The 18,694-nt window shown below is 43.9% G+C and overlaps 1 protein-coding gene across 3 annotated transcripts in view; it reads left to right on the top strand.

Moving 5' to 3' along the window:
- The window catches only part of LOC111960288 (neurexin-2-like), a 504,177-nt gene that overhangs the window by 24,510 nt on the left and 460,973 nt on the right, over nucleotides 1-18,694 (top strand). For all 3 annotated transcript variants that reach the window (XM_023982225.2, XM_070437965.1, XM_070437964.1), the window contains exons 5-7: nucleotides 5,705-5,824; nucleotides 9,088-9,469; nucleotides 10,982-11,172. In XM_023982225.2, coding sequence (XP_023837993.2) covers nucleotides 5,705-5,824; nucleotides 9,088-9,469; nucleotides 10,982-11,172 — 693 coding nt within the window. The remainder of the gene's footprint in view (nucleotides 1-5,704; nucleotides 5,825-9,087; nucleotides 9,470-10,981; nucleotides 11,173-18,694) is intronic.

Genomic DNA, 18,694 nt, shown 5'->3' with positions numbered 1-18,694 from the left:
AGACGCCTATAGATGTTGCGTTAGCTAGTCTTTCTCCTCCCTTCTTCCCTCTCTCCTGTCCTCCTCTCTCGTTTGATTCCTCCCCGTGCCCTGGCTCTAAGGACCACCCCCTGTCAGCAGATATTAGTAGTCATTTTCAACACTGTGCTGAAAATCCAGTATCTCTCTCTCTCTCTCCCCCCCTTCTCTCTCTCTCTCCTTTAGAAGTGCTGAGCATCGGCATCCCCCCTTTCTCCTCAGAGGGGGGCTACTGAGCCGAGAATGGACAGAACAAGGGAATAAAGAGCGAAAAGAAAAAGAGGGAGGATTTGTCTGACGGCCATTTTAATTCGAGTGCATGCAGGCCCAATGTGATTTTTTTCTCTCCCTGCGATGCCACTCATGGCTGTACCGATGACTCCACCTACGTCAACTTCCTGCTTGGTCCCCTTCTTGAGTCAGGCAATCCCTATGGGCTACTATAGGCTATACTCTGCTAACCGCAAAGAGGTTTAAGGTAGTAAGGACCCGAAGAAAGACGATCGACAATTGACCTGTGGTTACTTTGTTGAGATCACCAAAAGGACTCGTTATGTATTCATGTCGTCCTTTAAAAAATTGATGAGTCACATTTCAAGGTTATACTTTTTTCAATGGCAACATCTCATCATCCTATCGTCACAGACACCACCATCCAAWCCCTTGACTCATTAAAACACTCTTACATCGCCTGCAGTCCCTTCTGACCTCAACCATTGGTGACTGGCTCTTTCATTGACAAATGCTTGAATGACCTCCTGGAAACAGTTTCACTCTTACCCCAATGAGTCACGAAGCATTTGTGAGCCAGGTAGGGCGAGTGAAGCTATCGCGTACGTCTCCACCGCTGCCCCTTATGCCGTGGCCCTGTCGTCTCACTGCCCTCTCCAGCTAGCGCTGATCACTCCTKAACCCTCTTTCTCTCGAAGACTGGCTGTTTGCGTGCCGTGGTGGCCCACAATGCTTTGCTGCGGCCCAATTAGACTCCCGGCCACATTAGGATTCCTCCCACTTAGTGATGTGGCGCTGCCGACGGTTAACTCGCTGCTACACGGTAGAGGTGGCAGTGCCACGCGACGGCCTAGTTTCTCAAACGAGTCAAACTTGTGAGACTGAGATGAGARTTTGGGTCTGGAAGGGCTGTGTGGAGACTCTTAGATCCGCTGTTGRCAACAGTGTTGTGGCTGGAGAATGGGTAAATGTGTTGGGGAGAAGCTGTGACATCGGGCCCAATGTGGATCACAATGCACCCATCTCTCCAAGCTCTTGTGGTCGGGCAACAATGGAGAGCTTTACTTCTCCTAGCCGGTCTCGACCCAGAGTTAACTTGTGGGAATGAAGCACTGCATTGCAATCCAAAGCCACTGATTGAATGGGCGTGTTCATCGATTAGCGTGCATTAATCAAGGGTGTTTACATAGAAGCACTGTGGTAATGGATGAATCYACAATTGTTAATTGAGAAACAGCTGGTGAACGTAACACATCTCGTCCGTCCTGCTCATGGGTCCTCCAAACAGTCCATGACATCCACATTAAACCASACGGCTAAAACTGGAGGATCCTCTACCAACTGAAACACCAAACTTGACACTGTCTACCTCGACGACAGACAATACGGGGGACAGAGTGCCGAAGTGTGAGATAATAGAAGAGGGYATGACTGAGAGAAGGAGTGAGAGAATGACATCCTTTGTTTATATGATCAGAGACGTTCTCCCATTGATCTCGGTGACAAAGGGAGAACGGCGAAAAGAGAAAGTGGCGTCTCAATGAGAATGAATTGCATTTTAATATCGCTGCTCTTATTAATGATTAGCCTGGCCCTTGTTTCTACAGAGGCTGACAGGGCAGCATTAGAGCGACTTACAGCCTCATTTAGCACCAAGCGCTCCTCCGCTAGCCTGTTTACTATCTTCATTACCTGGCCATTAGAAGATGGCCAAACATCAGCATTAAAGCAGCCTGRCAGTTAGGCAGGAGGCAGGTGGCAGAGCAAAAGCAATGACATGTGGATTGCAGTGTCCATTAGCTATTAGTTAGCTAGCTACTGTAGCAGCTTCTAGCTAATATGGCCCAATTAGRTGGTCAGTAGGGTAAGCAGCAGGTGGCAGATCCCTAGCATTATGGGGATTGAAGCGCTCATTAGCTGCTAGCTAGCTGTACTAGCGCTACATGATTTTACAGTGTATTAGCTCCAAGCTAATAGGGCATAGGATACTCTATTAGCTCCTTGTGAGCTACAGTAATGTTACAGTGTATTAGCTTCAAGATAATATGGCCCATTGCACTSTTTTCTGCCCCCAAACCTCGTTCGATGTTCCCCCAGCGTAGCAGATACGCTAAGGCCTTCATTGTTACTGCTGTTATGGCCTGATGTGTCCTCTGTTTCTCCTTAGAATTAGCCCCTTTGCTCTTTTATGGCCTCTTGTGGCAGATAAATAACACATGGACTCTATCCCGGGGGAACCATTTTCCATTCATTCTGCCTGCTCTGGAGTCTCCGAAAGGGCTCTCTGGTTGTATATCAAACTACATTTTTCCTTTGTCTCTCTCCCGTTCTCTCGTTCGCAAGCTCTCTGTCTTTCTCCTTCTAGAAGTTTATCTTAAACTAGTTTTCCTCTCTCTCTCTTTCTCTCTCTCTCTCTCTCTCTCTCTCTCTCTCTCTCCTCTCTCTCTCTTCTCTCTCTCTCTCTCTTCCCTCTATCTCGCGCTCTCTCGTTCCCTCTCTCTGCAGTAGGGGACTTTGCCCATATTAACTTCACACATTGTGTGATTAACGTCTCTCGATCCAATTTCGTGTGGCTCAAGACAAAAATCAGGGAAGAAGGAACAACATTAAATATGAAAACGGTTCTCCTGTGTGTGTGTGTGTGTGGTGTTGTGTGTGTGTGTTGTGTGTTGGTGTGTGTGTGTGTGTGTGTTGTGTGTTGTGTGTTGTGTGTGTGTGTGTGTGTGTGTGTGTGTGTGTGTGACGCTATCAATTTATGGACCTTTTTCCCCCTCAAAACCAAATAATTTCAGACTCAACTGCGGGGGGGGTGGGGGGGGACAATCCCATGCCACTAAGCCCCACTCCATCATCCACTGAGGCACCTGCAGCCACCATGCATCGCCACTCACAAAAATCAACAGACATATTTCTAATATTGGATAAAACATAACAGTAAAATTGTTGGACGGCCACCACTTGTTTTGTTCTTGCAAATATGCCCTTGGTCCAGTTGCTGCTCGGCACGTACAGTAGGTKTTTAACCCTTTACACTCGTGGGGATTGGCCTATATGGATAGAGCTACATTGATATGCTTCTTACTGAAGTAATATGAAAAAACATATGCTTAAGCGCCGTAGCAATTGAAAGGGAACAGTGTGGAGGTTATGGGGAAATTGTTAGACCACATTTGAGGACACAGCAGTTGACTTGACACAAGAKTGAATCCAAACATTACACTGTTGAGTTTATGTGCATTTTACATGTACAGTACTTTTAGACACATTTATTTAACGAAATATGAAAATAGTCTGGATACATTCAGTAACATAATGAGAATATTCCTGAAAATGTGGGATAGGTGCCACATAAGAAAAATACAATTACAAGGGCTTGAGTGAGAGGACTAACAAGTGTCTCCAAGGGGACACGCCCCTCTCCAAAGTATGCAAGTCATTTCAAAGCATTTTTATGACTTACAAGAGTCTTCAACTATAAGGTGCTTTTTTGAGCTCTCCTAGCTTGCCGTTGAGGAACTAGAGCGAGCGAACTTGTAGTAGTTTTGTTTGGAACACAGCCCTGCATCTCCCTCCGTCACACAGTCACTGTTGTTGTTCACGCAATGATCTTACGTTTTGGTGTGCATATAATGGAGTCATGCGTGCATTCAGGAGCAAGTTCTGCTGCAATTTTCTTCACAATAGACCAACATAGGCTCAACCTGTTCAGAACCACCCAGGGTACGACGCCAMGTCATCTTGTAACTGCATCAAATATAGTGATCATAAACGTTGACACTGTATATGACAGGAGTTTTATGATATGGAAATTTGAAGTGCACATTTAGATCCACGGGTGCTGGGCTTGCTTGTATGACATCAAAGCGGTATTTATTATAATCCTCAACGTCTCGTCTTTCGAAATACATAGAGTCCAGCAATTTACAGCGTTTTCCTCACTCAGACAACACAAGTAGCAGGAGGGATGCGGGCAACTTCTTGTTGTGTACGGTGCTCAAGTTCAGAACAGCTGTCAGTCAAAACCCATACGGAGCTGTGAAGTGCAGAGCCTGATCTCTACCATCATTACTTTACAGCCARTGCGTTCCAATTTAGGCACTTATCAGTGCCCAAATCTGCCATTTTCAACCCGTATACGAGTGTAAAAGGTTAATGGAAGTGACTGGCTTCCTCAGGGCACTGTACTATTTCAGGGCTGGTTCCACCAGGCAGTGAAGTGGAAGACTCCCTCGTTATGGCTTTGTTTACGGACCCATTAGTTTCCCTCATAATCACCGTTCTTTGCCTCGGTGAATGCCACTGTGACACACTGCGAGTCAACCGTCGTCAGGGACAGCCTTTTGTTTTAGCCTCTTAGGCTGTGCTATTGTATAGCGTAGCCAGTAATTATTTTCCCACTTTCTGTTGGTTAGTTTTCAATGTATTGCCCTTTTTAGTAGATACATTTGAATGTGATGTGTAAACGGAGCACTTCGCTGCAGCTGTTACCGCCGGCGCAATTAGCCGTCACCATGACTTTGCTCATCCGAAGGCGATTCGTGCCGACTCGCCACAATACACCTCAATGACAGACGGATTCAGTTCTGCTGCCTTCATCAAAACCCATACTCTTTCACTCCGTCYCTCACTCGTTCCCTGCCACATTTTATATGATCGGTCTGTTTCATTGGAAAAACTATAAATAGCCCCGAGGCTCAGTTGGTGAGAGAGAAGACGCTACKGTAAATATGTCTTTAATATGCATTTCTCCCACCGCCATATGTTGCCGCGTCAAACAGTCCGTCTCCCGTGCCAGTAGAAGCGAGACCGAAGGAGAAGAAGAGGGGGGAGTGACCGAGGAGAGGAGTGGCAGATRCAATGCAGTCTAATCCCCCGTTTTCTCTACCCAGTCTGGCAAAGAGTCCTATGGCAAAGTCCTAATATACAGACGTCAATTACACAGCTCCACTAGTACAAAATCCTACAGGCGATAGCTATAAAATAGTTCTACCACTCATCTCGGCTGTCCACGGCAGTTGTAGGCTGAATCCTTACTTTACAATGAAAGGCTTGTTCAATAAGTAGCACTGTAACACCTAGCTACCCTCTTGCTTTGTCTTTGATGGCATCCTGCTGTTACTGTATTATTAGGAGGTTTAGTTGTCTGTTTGAGTCCATCTACTGTTTTTTTTATATAAAATTGTTCTTTTTTATATAACCTTTGTGCGCTTAGTGACATACATGGCACAGTATGCCTTCTTGTATGATACTACTTTGTCTTTCTGTGTGTGTGTGTGTGTGTGTGTGTGTGTGTTTGTTTGAATGGAAACTGTGTGTGTGTGTGTGTGTGTTTGCGTGGGATAAACATGCAGGTTTTCTCCATTAGCTGTATAGTATCGTCCCTGTGGACTTAGTTGCTGATACACACTGAATCAACATCCTTTCTCGGTAGGTGACCATAGCTCTTCCCCTCCAGGTAAAGGACCTGAAACGCTCTTCGCTGGCCAGAAGCTCAACGACAACGAGTGGCACATGGTGAAAGTGGTGCGCCGAGGAAAGAACTTCCAGCTATCTGTGGACAACGTCACGGTGGAAGGTCAGTGTCCACTCTCCACTGTTCGCCTCCACCTCTTCCACCCTTAAGTGATAGGAAGGAGGAAAAGAGGGATGGGGGGGKTGTTAGATAGGTGAGAGGAGGGATTAAGAAGAGGGGGCATGATGAGTCTTGGGGGCTAGGGATGGAGAGATGGAGGGATGGCAGAAGGTCAGTGTCCACTCCCCACTGTCTACCACCACSCCATGGGGGTATAATGGATGGATAGAGGGATGGGGGTGTGGGGTGATAGGTGAGAGGAATGCAAGAGATGATGAAGCCTGGGGCTATAAATGACCCTGTGTGACCTTGTTTCTGGTGGACACAAACCAAAAAGAGAAGGCCTCTGGGCTGACCTTGTTTAGGACTAAGGTGTTTTTAATAAACTGGCAAAGCTCTTTCCTGCTCAATTCCAGGAAGCAACAACATAATCAATAAGGGGACATACTGGAAAACTATAGGTMTAGTGGAAGCTGGGCTCATAAGTTTATGTAGCTAGAGATTTACAGTTGAAGTCGGAAGTTTACATGCACCTTAACCAAATACATTTAAACCTAGTTTTTCACAATTCCTGACATTTAATCCTAGTACAAATTCCCTGTCTTAGGATCATCACTTTATTTTAAGAATGTTAAATGTCAGAATAATCGTAGAGAGAATGATTTCTTTCATCACATTCCCAGTGGGTCKGATTTTTGCGTACACTCAATTAGTATTTGGTAGCATTGCCTTTAAATWGCTTAACTTGGGTCAAACATTTCGGGTAGACTTCCACAAGCTTCCCACAATAAGTTGGGTGAATGTTGGCKCATTCCWCCTGACAAAACAGGGTGTAACCGAATCAGGTTTGTCGGCCTCCTTGCTCACACACACTTTTCAGTTCTGCCCACAAATTGTCTATAGGATTGAGGTCAGGGATTTGTGATGGCCACTCCAATACCTTGACTTTGTTGTCCTTAAGCCATTTTGCCACAACTTTGGAAGTATGCTTGGGGTCATTGTTCATTTGGAAGACCCATTTGCAACCAAGCTTTAAGTTCATGACTGATGTCTTGAGATGTTGCTTCAATATATCCACATAATTTTCCTACCTCATGATGCCATCTATTCTGTGAAGTGCACCAGTCCCTCCTGCAGCAAAGCACCCCCACAACATGATGCTGCCACCCCCGTGCTTCACGGTTGGGGTGGTGTACTTCGGCTTGCAAGCCTCCCCCTTTTTCCTCCAAACATAATGGTCATTATTGCCAAACAGTTCTATTTTTGTTTCATCAGACCAGAGGACATTTCTCCAAAAAGTACGATCTTTGTCCCCATGTGCAGTTGCAAACCGTAGTCTGGATTTTTTGTGGCGGTTTTGGAGCAGTGGCTTCTTCCTTGCTGAGCGGCCTTTCAGGTTATGTCAACATAGGAGTCGTTTTATTGTGGATGTAGATACTTTGTACCTGTTTCCTCCAGCATCTTCACAAGGTCCTTTGCTGTTGTTTTGGGATTGATTTGCACTTTTCGCACCAAAGTATGTTCATCACTAGGAGACAGAYAGCGTCTCCTTCCTGAGCGGTATGACAGCTGTGTGGTCCCATGGTGTTTTTACTTGCGTACTATTGTTTGTACAGATGAACGTGGTACCTTCAGGCATTTTGAAATTGCTCCCAAGGATGAACCACACTTGTGGTGTTCTCCAATTATTTTTCTGAGGTCTTGGCTGATTTCTTTTGATTTTCCCATGATGTCAAGCGAAGAGGCACTGAGTTCGAAGTTAGGCCTTGAAATACATCCACAGCTACACCTCCAATTGACTCAAATTATATCAATTTGCCTATCAGAAGCTTCTAAAGTCATTGCATAATTTTCTGGAATTTTCAAATGTTTAAAGGCACAGCCTGTTTAAAGGCATAGTGTATGTAAACTTCTGACTCACTGGAATTGTGAGACAGTGAATTATAAGTGAAATAATCTGTCTGTAAACAATTGTTGGAAAAATMACTTGTGTCATGCACAAAGTAGATGTCCTAACTGACTTGCCAAAACTATAGTTTGTTAACAAGAAATTTGTGGAGTGATTGAAAAATTAGTTTTAATGACTCCAACCTAAGTGTATGTAAACTTCCGACTTCAGATGTATATTGTGGAACCCCTATTATCTGTGTTACTGCCCAATCCAAGCCTTATACAATTTGATCAATTAAATATATAACATATTACACAGGGTGGTCAATTACCATATGGAACTCCTTCCCAATTGAAGCCCTACATAGACTATAGCATCCTGTGAAGATGCCAGTCTTCATAACATGCATTTATGTATGTCCCCAATGTTTTAATTGTTGTCTGTATAGATTGTTTATAAGGAGGGCTGTGTCTGCATCCCTGCAGTTGAATAATTGGGCGTTACTAGCTCGGGCATTGAAGATTGTAGGAGGTAATTGGCCACACCCCATCATCAGGTCTTAATTCAGGCAAGATGTTCACTCAGACCTTGCTAAAAGATACCGACCCTACCATTACGCTTGTTTACACTGTGCTGCACTGGGGTTGGAAGGCACATGGTTGCATTATTAAGAAACCATGTAGCCGGTGCGAAATATGTGTCAGAAATCCTACTTCGATGCAGGGATGGGATATGCCATTGTACTCCAATTTTTACCTTTATCCACACTGATACATAGAGAAGATTGAAATACTCCTAGTTTTCAGGGAAAGCTGCCCTTTCCGTCCTCATGCTAGCTAGCAGTAGCCACCGCAGCCATTTTGGAATGGCAGTGTCAGCCAATCAGCTCCTCTGTTGTTCAACACAACTTGCCATTCCATAATGGCTGATGTGGCTACTGCTAGCTAGCATGAGGACGAAAAGGGCAGTTTCCCGCCAAAATCCAGCAACTATCTGTGACCAACAGATGAATATCTGGATTCCCAGTCATGTGAAATCCATAGATTAGGGCATAATGAWCTTATTTCAATTGACTGATTTCCTTATATGAACTGTAACTCAGTAAAATCTTTGAAATTGCTGGTTTATATTTTTCTTCAGTGTAGGAGGAGATTAGGAGATTAGTTTGCAGTTTAGTTAGAAGCTTTTAGCCTCTTTTTTAAAGTAATTGTATCATCATCATGTTTTAGATTTCTATATTTATTCCAACATATTCCATCCCATTGTACCATTATTTCATAACCAGGGTATAAAGCTTTTCCTGATCAGGCCACATGGTTAAGAAAGCTCAATGCCTTTAATATAACATATTCCCATGTCCTCCTTCACCCTCCAGGCCAGATGACGGGTGCCCACACGCGGCTGGAGTTCCACAACATTGAGACGGGTATCATGACCGAGCGTCGCTTCATCTCCGTGGTGCCCTCCAACTTCATCGGTCACCTCCAGGGCCTGACAGTCAACGGCGTGCCCTACCTGGACCAGTGCAAGAACGGCGACATCTCCTACTGCGAACTCAACGCCCGCTTTGGCATGCGCCACATCATCGCCGATCCGGTGACGTTTCGAACGAAAGCAAGCTATCTAGCGTTGGCTACTTTGCAGGCCTACGCCTCCATGCACCTCTTCTTTCAGTTCAAGACCACCACGTCYGACGGCCTGCTGCTCTTCAACTCGGGGGATGGCAGCGACTTCATCGTTGTGGAGCTGGTCAAAGGGTGAGTCTGGACGTTTGATTGGTGTTGACATAAATATAAGTGTTGACATGTTAGCTTACCCTGACAATTGTAATGTGGTTTTGCTTATTGTGCCCACATGGGCACATCTTAATCATATGATAATGGAYAACATAACAAATGATGTAGATGTATATGTTGTGAAACAAATGGATGCAGTGAAAATGAAAAAGTCCTGTATAAGTTCCACTAAGATATGTTTTTCTACGATTCTATGAACCTATGCTGGTTGGAGGCAGTCCACTCTATTTCTCAACGAGCAATACTAATCATTTTGGTTCATGGCTCTGTTGAATGCCCAGAACAGGCTATTATTATCGGGAGGAAACAGCAGTTGGAGYAAATATTTCACTTCCTAATTTGCCTTCGCAGCTGTACACACAATCCATACGCCCCATGGACGTTAAGGTTGAACAAAAATCTATTTATTTGATCTGGGAAAAAAAATATTTTAGTTGTTAAAACTCTGAATGCAGACTTGAATAATAGGACGCCTAAAATAGCCCCAATCTGAACAGTGTGTTATATCACCTGTTGTCACCAGGCTATTCATCCATTCAAATATGAAAAATGCTTGTTATGCATGTAACTCCCTGCCCCTCTTCCTCCCCACCTGACATAGTAATGACACAAGGKCCCCAACCATATCTTTCAGCACACACAAAGACAAAGCAGAGCAGGAATAAACACATTCCATATACATTGCTCTGGCGAACTAGTCACCAACAGATGATACGACAGGAAGTCATTTTGTGCCTGAAGGAAACATGCCATCTTGTCCGCCTCTGGCAAATGGACAGGAAAAGTTCTATTCAGAGCTTCTGAGGGAGACATTTTTTATCCTGTACATTTCAAGACTTAATATACACGAAGAATAGAATTTCTGAGCGGCTGTACATTATGTGAGGTTGGGCAATTTTCTGCTCTGCAGCTTGCCATTGCACAGCTGGAGGTTCGGCGCACTTCAACCCTACACCACCCTCTCCTTCGACCAAAGAGAGAGCGAGAGAGAGCAGTCTTTTCTTTTTCTTCCCCCATCGCCTTTATAAGAAGTCCAAGATAGGCACCAGGGGCTGAGTGAAAAACCTGCTGTTTAAATTTAACAAAGGTTGGAGTGAGACCGACTCACCCTGCCGCCTTGGACTCTGGCTTCGTCCATTGAACAGCCTTAACTATACTGAAAGTACTGAATCCGTATGGCGTAGTCTTTGACTGAAGAAACTGGTTATTTTTCAAAAGAGCCAAACACCCAAATATTCAACTTGCTAGGCTAGACCCGGCTTTGTCTGGTTTATACCTCTTTCAAAGAACTATGCTCTGTGGGTGACATTTCGATGTTGGTTTGGTCATACTGACTGTGACCGATMAGGTGAAATTGATATCATTTGAAGCACCTTTACCCCTTTGTCCCTTTCATTCACTCTCTGTCTCATATATACACYCACGCACACCTACAGTTATTTCCTAAAAGTCTCTTACAATCTGTGRTTATAGCTACGTCCATTATGTCTTTGACCTCGGCAACGGCCCGTCGCTGATGAAGGGTAACTCGGACAAGCCGCTCAACGACAACCAGTGGCACAACGTGGTGGTCTCCCGGGACGCCAACAACGTGCACACGCTCAAGATCGACTCKCGCACCGTCACCCAGCACTCCAATGGAGCCCGTAACCTGGACCTCAAAGGTAGGGGGCACTATTCTGTATCCCCTTTTCTGTAGGCTACTACTGTATCTGATGGGTCCTCCGMGGCTCATTGACCTTTCCACCACTATGGTCATTGGAGTCACTATGAGTACTACAACAACGCCTACATAAAATATACTATATAATACTATATATAAATACTAATAGCAGCAKTATGTGATTGCTACACCCACTTTTTTACTTTGGAATTAATGATATACAGTATATCTATTGATTATTGGGGAATACAACTGTTGTACCCCCTTCAGAACTCAACATATACGCATGTTTTACTTCACTGTTTGAAAACATTCTAATTGTAAGCAAACACTGTAAAGCCTCAAAACGTGGTTAAAACTAAAATGTTGATATCATGSCTTGATATGAATTTGAGAGTGGTTCAATTTCTCGAGCCCCGTTCTTCAGCTGTTTKCCAAAACTGAGGCGGGTCGACAACTTTATTGTTTGAACCGCAGATTGCCCCTTTATATAGCTGAAGAAAGCAAATTTGTGTGTGAGTGCATTTTGAGTTGAACAATGTGGATCAATCTCTGTGGACTTTTGGGGAATTTTTTAGAGGCCATATAGGGACGGCTCTTAAAAACATGTTTCAGAAACGTTGATGACTGATAAGTATTTATTAAACCTCCCGCTATGGGCTGGATGTTTCAATGTGTACTTCATACATTAATAATGTATGACCAGAATTACTGTCAATTAGCCACGAAATCCCTAGATTGAAAGCGACTGTTTTCTGGAAGCTTTGCAGTGCCATTTCCCAAAATGTTCAGCCTCCTAGCAATTAGAGTTCACGCAAAAGAGCTTCAGCCCCTTGCCATTTGAGTGATAGCTGGCAAGAMGCACACAGAGCAGAGTGAGAGCAATGACCTGGTGCACATACTGTATCTGCAGCTATACAGGTAGCCTGCTGGTTAAGAGTGGTGGGCCAGTAACTGAAAAGTTGCTGGTTCGAATTCCAYAGATGACTAGGTGAAAAATATCTGTACCCTTGAGCAAGGCACTTAACCCTAARTGCTCCTTGTTGGAATGATACTTTTTGGACTCTATTTTGAATAATGTTCCTCTGAATWGAACTTGAGACCAAACTGCTCTCTGTGACTTTCAAACGTTTATTCACCAAGGGTATCATAAGCAAATGCACCGAATCTGAACATTACAGAAAGCTCTAATATATTTTCCCACCCAGCACATGACTCCCGTACATCAACTGGCAATTTTCCATAGCTGTCCAGTACCCGACGCYCATCGCAAAAACGAGTGATTTGCTGCTGGCTCCTTCGGGCGCTCGAGGCCCAGCGCAAAGCCACGTTTTTCTTTCTTCTATCCACTCAAAAGTATATTAAATTAACATGCCTGTACACATGACGTTTCCCATTACATCTAAGTTACATTTGTAAATARTAATAAACACAATATGATCAACTAGACAAATTACACAACATGACTACATGATTGGATACAACATTATATAATTATGCTTGATTAACTGKATAGGCTTTACAAAGCCGAAATGTTGCTGGATCAAATCCCCGAGCTGACAAGGTCAAAATCTGTCGTTCTGTCCCTGAACAAGGCAGTTAACCTACTGTTCCCCGGTAGGCCATCATTTTAAATAAGAATTTGTTCTTAACTGACTTGCCTAGTTAAAAAAAGGTTACATTTAAAAATAAAAATAAAGTATATATATATACTTTTTTTTAAATCAAAATTAATCAAAATTAATCAAATTGTATCTGTCACATGCTCTGTAAACAACCGGTGTAGACTAACAGTGAAATGCTTACTTATGGGTCCTTTTCCAACAATGCAGAGAAAAAAGAGAAATCATATATAAAAATAATAACACTAGGAATAAAMACACAATGAGTAACGATAATTTGGCTATATACACGAGGTACCAGTACCGAGTCGATGTGCAGGGGTACAAGGTAATTGAGGTAGATAAAGTGACTACGCAACAGGATAGATAATAAACACCAGCAGCAGCGTATGTGATGAGTCAAAAAGGGTCAATGCAGATAGTTAAATAGTTAACCAATAGCTACCTAGACTAACTATTTAGCAGTCTTATGGCTTGAGGGTAGAATCTGTTCAGGGTCTTGRTGGTTCCGGACTTGGTGCATCAGTACCGCGTGTCTTGCGGTAGCAGAGGGAACAGTCTATAACTTGAGTGGCTGGAGCCTTTGACAATTTTTAGGGCCTTCCTCTGACACTGCCTGGTATAGAGGTCCTGGAAGGCAGGGAGCTTGACCCCAGTGACATACTGGGACGTACGCATTACCCTCTTTAGCACCTTGCAGTTGGATGCCAAGCAGTTGCCAAGATACTCTCAATGGTGCAGCTGTAGAAAGTCTTTATGACTGTGTTGATGTGTGTGGACCATGCTGATWRCTTAGTGATGTYGACACAGAGGAACTTGAAGCTCTCGACCCGCTCCACTACAGCCCATCAATGTGGATGGGGGCGTGCTCGGCCCAAGATCAGCTCCTTTGTCTTGCTGTAGTTGAGGAAGAGYTTGTTGTKCTGGCACCACACTGCCAGGTCACTGACCTCCTCCCTATAAGCTGTCTCATCGTCGTCAGTGATGAGGCCAACCCCCGTCGTYTTGTCACCAAACTTAATGATGGTGTTGGAGTCGTGCACGGCCACATAGTCAATGGTGAACCAGGAGTACAGGAGAGGACTAAGCACACACCCCTGAGGGGCCCCCTTGTTGAGGGTCAGCATTGCGGATGTGTTGTTGCTTACCCTAACCACCTGGGGGCAGATCCAGTTGCAGAGYGAGGTGTTCAGTCCCAGGGTCCTGAGCTTAATGATGAGTTTGGAGGGCATTATGGTGCTGAACGCTGAGATATAGCCCTGGAGCTATAGTCAATGAACAGCATTCTCATGTATGTGTTCCTCTTGTCCAGGTGTGAGAGGGCAGCTTGGAGTGCAATGGAGATTACGTCATCTGTGGATCTGTTGGGGCGGTATGTGAATTGGAGTGGGTCCAGGGTGTCTAGTATGATGGTGTTGATGTGAGTCAAGACCAGCCTTTCAAAGCATTTCATGGCTACGGTGCGATAGTCATTTAGACTGGTTACCTGGTCAGCGCCTGGTAATCCATCTGGTCCCGCGACCTTGTGAATGTCAACCTGTTTAAAGGTGTTACTCACATCGGCCACAGAGAGCGATATCACACAGTCATCTGGAACAGCMGGTGCTCTCATGCATGGTTCAGTGTTGCTTGCCCTGAAGCAATTATAGAAGGAATTTAGCTKGTCTGGTAGGCTCTCATCACTGGGCAGCTCGRGGCTGGGTTTCCCTTTGTAATCTGTGATAGTTTGCAAGCCCTGTAGTAGGATTCGATCTTAGTCCTGTATTGATGTTTTGACTGTTTGATSGCTCGTTGGCCGTCGTAGCGGGATTTCTTATAAGCTACCGGAGTAATGGCCCGCTCCTTGAAAGCGGTAGCTCTAGCTTTTAGCTCAGTGCGGTTGTTGCCTATAATCCATGGCTTCTGGTTGGGATATGAACTGTGGGGTCACTGTGGGGAAGACATCGTCGATGCACTTATTAAGTCGCTCTGGCTAAGAGTCGCTCTGGCTAAGAGTCGCTCTGGCTATGTAAAAATGTATATGTGACACAGTATGCAGTTTCAGAACTACATTACTTGTTAAAAAGTATACAAAAGTACCAGAGAATCTCTTTAATCAAGTCACTATTGTCAATATTGGGCACATACATAGTCTCAATATCCCCTCATTTGGGCCTTCTGTCTTTAGTTCTCTCTAGCTTCAGTGGGTTACTCTTTGTTTAAAGTGGTGTTCCTGTGGCATACACAGTCTGAAATATTCAACCATGTCAGCAGAGAATGCTCACAGAAACAACCATCTGTGTCTTATGAAAGATAGATCCCAATAGAGTAATGTCAAGACTGAGCTGTCTTCACACTCACTCATCCGATACTTTAACATGGATATGAGTCGTGGATGTCACTCAGTGACATGTCTTTCATGTACTGTCACGCAGCGATGAGAAGAAAAGTCTCAGAAGGTGCTGAAAAGCTGCTGACTATCTCATGGTTTACAGTAAAGTCCTGGTGTGTGTGTGCCTGTGTGCTCCCTTCGTTTATGCGTAAGAGTGTACACACGTCCGTACGTGCGCACTGTTAGTTATTCATTTTTATTCTATTTGTTCAGCTTTCAAATGTATGCCAGCTCAGGAGGCTTGGGGCTGCGTTCAGGTTAGGCAGAGTAGTGAAACCTGCTCCCGGTGCCAAGAGCAGATTTGCCTGCCAAACATGTGGACAGGAAGCAAAAGGCTGGCAGCGGCAGCCAGCCCGTGCCAGCCCACCGRGCCAGCCCACCCTCTTCACCTTGATATATGATCCTTTCCCCAGCCAATCTGCCCCTCCGAAGATGAACTAAAACTCCTGCGTCTCCAAAGAGATTGAAGGGGGAAAATAACAACAATATCGACAAAAACAAACTGCACACATTCCTCCTCTTCCCTCTAGATATGTCTCTATTTTTTTGTTTTTAAATTCTGTTTTTATTTGGGAAAACAAGGTTCAGACACACATGACATTTTCACATTAAGTATAAAGAAAAAGAGCCCAATAGAAATTGAAATGCATAAAACAAAAATTAAGACATTCAGAATGTGTCATAAATATGAAAGGTCTCAATAATTCTGCATTTCCCAATGAATTTTTTTCTACTCTAATTATTAACAGTTGAACATGGGGATGTTATTACAGTACATTGTTTTTCCACTTTGACCCTTAATCAAAATCAGATCTTAATGGTGTTATATAGTCAAACTATTTTGACCAAATCTGTAGTCTCAGAGAAGAGATCAGCCTCTCCATCACATAGATCTCAAGTATTACATCTATCCACTCCTCTGCCACGGGKACCTCCAATTGTAGCAATTTTTTGTCAGGGCTTTCTTACTCGCTAGTAGGAGTAACCCAATCAAATGTTTGTCTAAAGCATCCCTTAGATCAAATGTAATGACCTCACCTCTGGGCCATCAACCTTAAATATGGCTTCCATGTATTTATGCACATCCTGCCTACAAGCTTAGGGCATTTCCAAAATATGTGGTAATGGTTTGCCTCATTAGATCCACATAATCTCCAACATCCCGTTCCATTACCCTGATGTCTTTTCTGCAGATGAGTGGTTAAGAATCACATAATATTTTCCATCCAAATTCCCTCCAAGTCAATGAGCTTGTTAATTTCCATTGTGATTGGCATAAGGTTTCCCACTCCTCCACAGAAATTACCATGTTCCCCTCCCTTTCCCATTTCTTCTTTATGTATAGTGTATTTTTAGATTTGGTCGTTATGAAGCCATTGAATAGTCTAGAGATAATTTTGCTGCATGCCCTGTTCTATAGTCCGATGGCGAATTTGGAGATATCTATAGAAATCTTGACATTGGAACACCCCCTTGTGTACAAAAGTACTGTAGGCTGAGAGGTCTCTTGTTGCCCATCCTTCAAACTGATTATCTATTTTATTGGGAGCAAAATAGGTATCATAGCACACCATCTTAGTATTTTATCTGAATCTTTCAAATTATACTTCATACCAAATCTTCAAATGTAAATTGTTCCAAGGATTCTCTTTATCTATGAGGTTATCTACCAACRTCCTATCTGCTATCATAGCCTGTATTGGGACTCCCCTTGTAGTTTCACATTCCTTCCATCTTGCTGTAGACTGAGTTGCACCAGAACACAAGTAGCCTTATCTGTGCTGCATAGTAGTATTCTCTTAGACATGGGATAACCATTCCTCAATTCCCTTTTGATAACTGCAAGGTTTTATATCTGATTCTAGGCTTTTTCCCTTGCCATATGTATCTAGAGATGAACTTGTCCCCTTTCGTGAATTGCTGCACAGGCACCTCTACTGGGAGAGTCTGGAAGAGATATAGTAAATGTGGTAATATACTCATCTTGCTAAGGAAGGGGATAAGGTTCCATCGTAGGATGTCTGCTTTGATTTTAGAATTCAGAGGCCCGTAGTTAACGATTGACAGTTATGCAATGTCTTTAGGTAAGTGAACGCCAAGATATTTCATAGACTCTGCATCCCATTTCAGACCATARTTGATGTCTGCCTGGGGGTTGTAYTTGAACATAACCTGAGACTTCTGTACATTCAGTTTATAACCTGAGAGAGACCCATACACTTCCAGAAGTGACACCAGTTCTGGGAATGATTGTTAGGTTGTCCCAGAAAAATCAACACATCTTCAGCAAATAATGCCAATTTCTACTCTCCTCCCATCATATCAATCCCTTTGATGTTATTATTTTGTCTAATTCATTGATTCAGGTGTTCTATAAATAGGGCAAAGAGGAGGGGGGACACAGGACATCCCTGTCTACAACCCCATTCTAATGTAAATGTGTTTGAGAGGTCACCTTTGATTTTAATTCTTGCTAATGGTCTATCACACATTATAATGCCTGAAACGCTTTAATAATGTCCTCATTGAATCTAAATCTATAATAGACCTTATAGAGAGAGGCCCATCTGACAGAATCGAAGGTATTGGCTGTATGCTTAGGGTCATTGTCCTATGAACCTTCGCCTCAGTCTGAGGTCCTGAGCGCTCTGGAACAGGTTTTCATCAAGAATCTCTCTGTACTTTGTTCCGTTCATCTTTGCCTCGATCCTGACTAGTCTCCCAGTCCCTGCCACTGAACTAGTCTCCCAAACAGCATGATGCTGCCACCACCATGCTTCACATTAGGGATGGTGCCAGGTRTCCTCCAGACGTGAAGCTTGGCATTCAGGCCAAAGAGTTCAATCTTGGTTTCATCACACCATATAATCTTGTTTCTTATGGTCTGGGAGTCTTTAGGTGCCTATTGGCAAACTCCAACCGGCTGGCATGTGCCTTTTACTGAGGAGTGGCTTCCATCTGGCCGCTCTACCATAAGGCCTGATTGGTGGAGTGCTGTAGAGATGGTTGTCCTTCTGGAAGGTTCTCCCATCTCCACAGAGGAARTCTAGAGCTATGTCAAAGTGACCATCGGGTTCTTGGTCACCTCCCTGACCAAGGCCCTTCTCCCCCGATTGCTCAGTTTGTACGGGCAGCCAGCAKWAGGAAGAGTCTTGGTGGCTCCAGACTTCTTCCATTTAAGAATGATGGAGGCCACTGTGTTCTTTGGGACCTTCAATGCTGCAGACATTTTTTGGGTACCCTTCCCCAGATCTATGCCTCAACACAATCCTGTCTCGGAGCTCTACGGACAATTCCTTCAACCTRASGTCTTGGTTTTTGCTCTGAAATGCACTGTCAACTGTGGGAACTTCTTTAGACAGGTGTGTGCCTTTCCAAAATCATGTCCAATCAATTGAATTTACCACAGGTGGCCTCCAATCAAGTTGTAGAAACATCTTAAGGATGATCACTGGAAACAGGATGCACCTGAGCTCAATTTTGAGTCTCATAGCAAAGGGTCTGAACACTTACAGTAGGAGTCAGAAGTT

This window comes from Salvelinus sp. IW2-2015, linkage group LG37 (assembly GCF_002910315.2).
Source record: "Salvelinus sp. IW2-2015 linkage group LG37, ASM291031v2, whole genome shotgun sequence".
NCBI lineage: Eukaryota > Metazoa > Chordata > Actinopteri > Salmoniformes > Salmonidae > Salvelinus > Salvelinus sp. IW2-2015.
The sequence above is the reverse complement of the archived record's forward strand: the minus strand, read 5'-3'. Positions and strand labels throughout refer to the sequence as shown.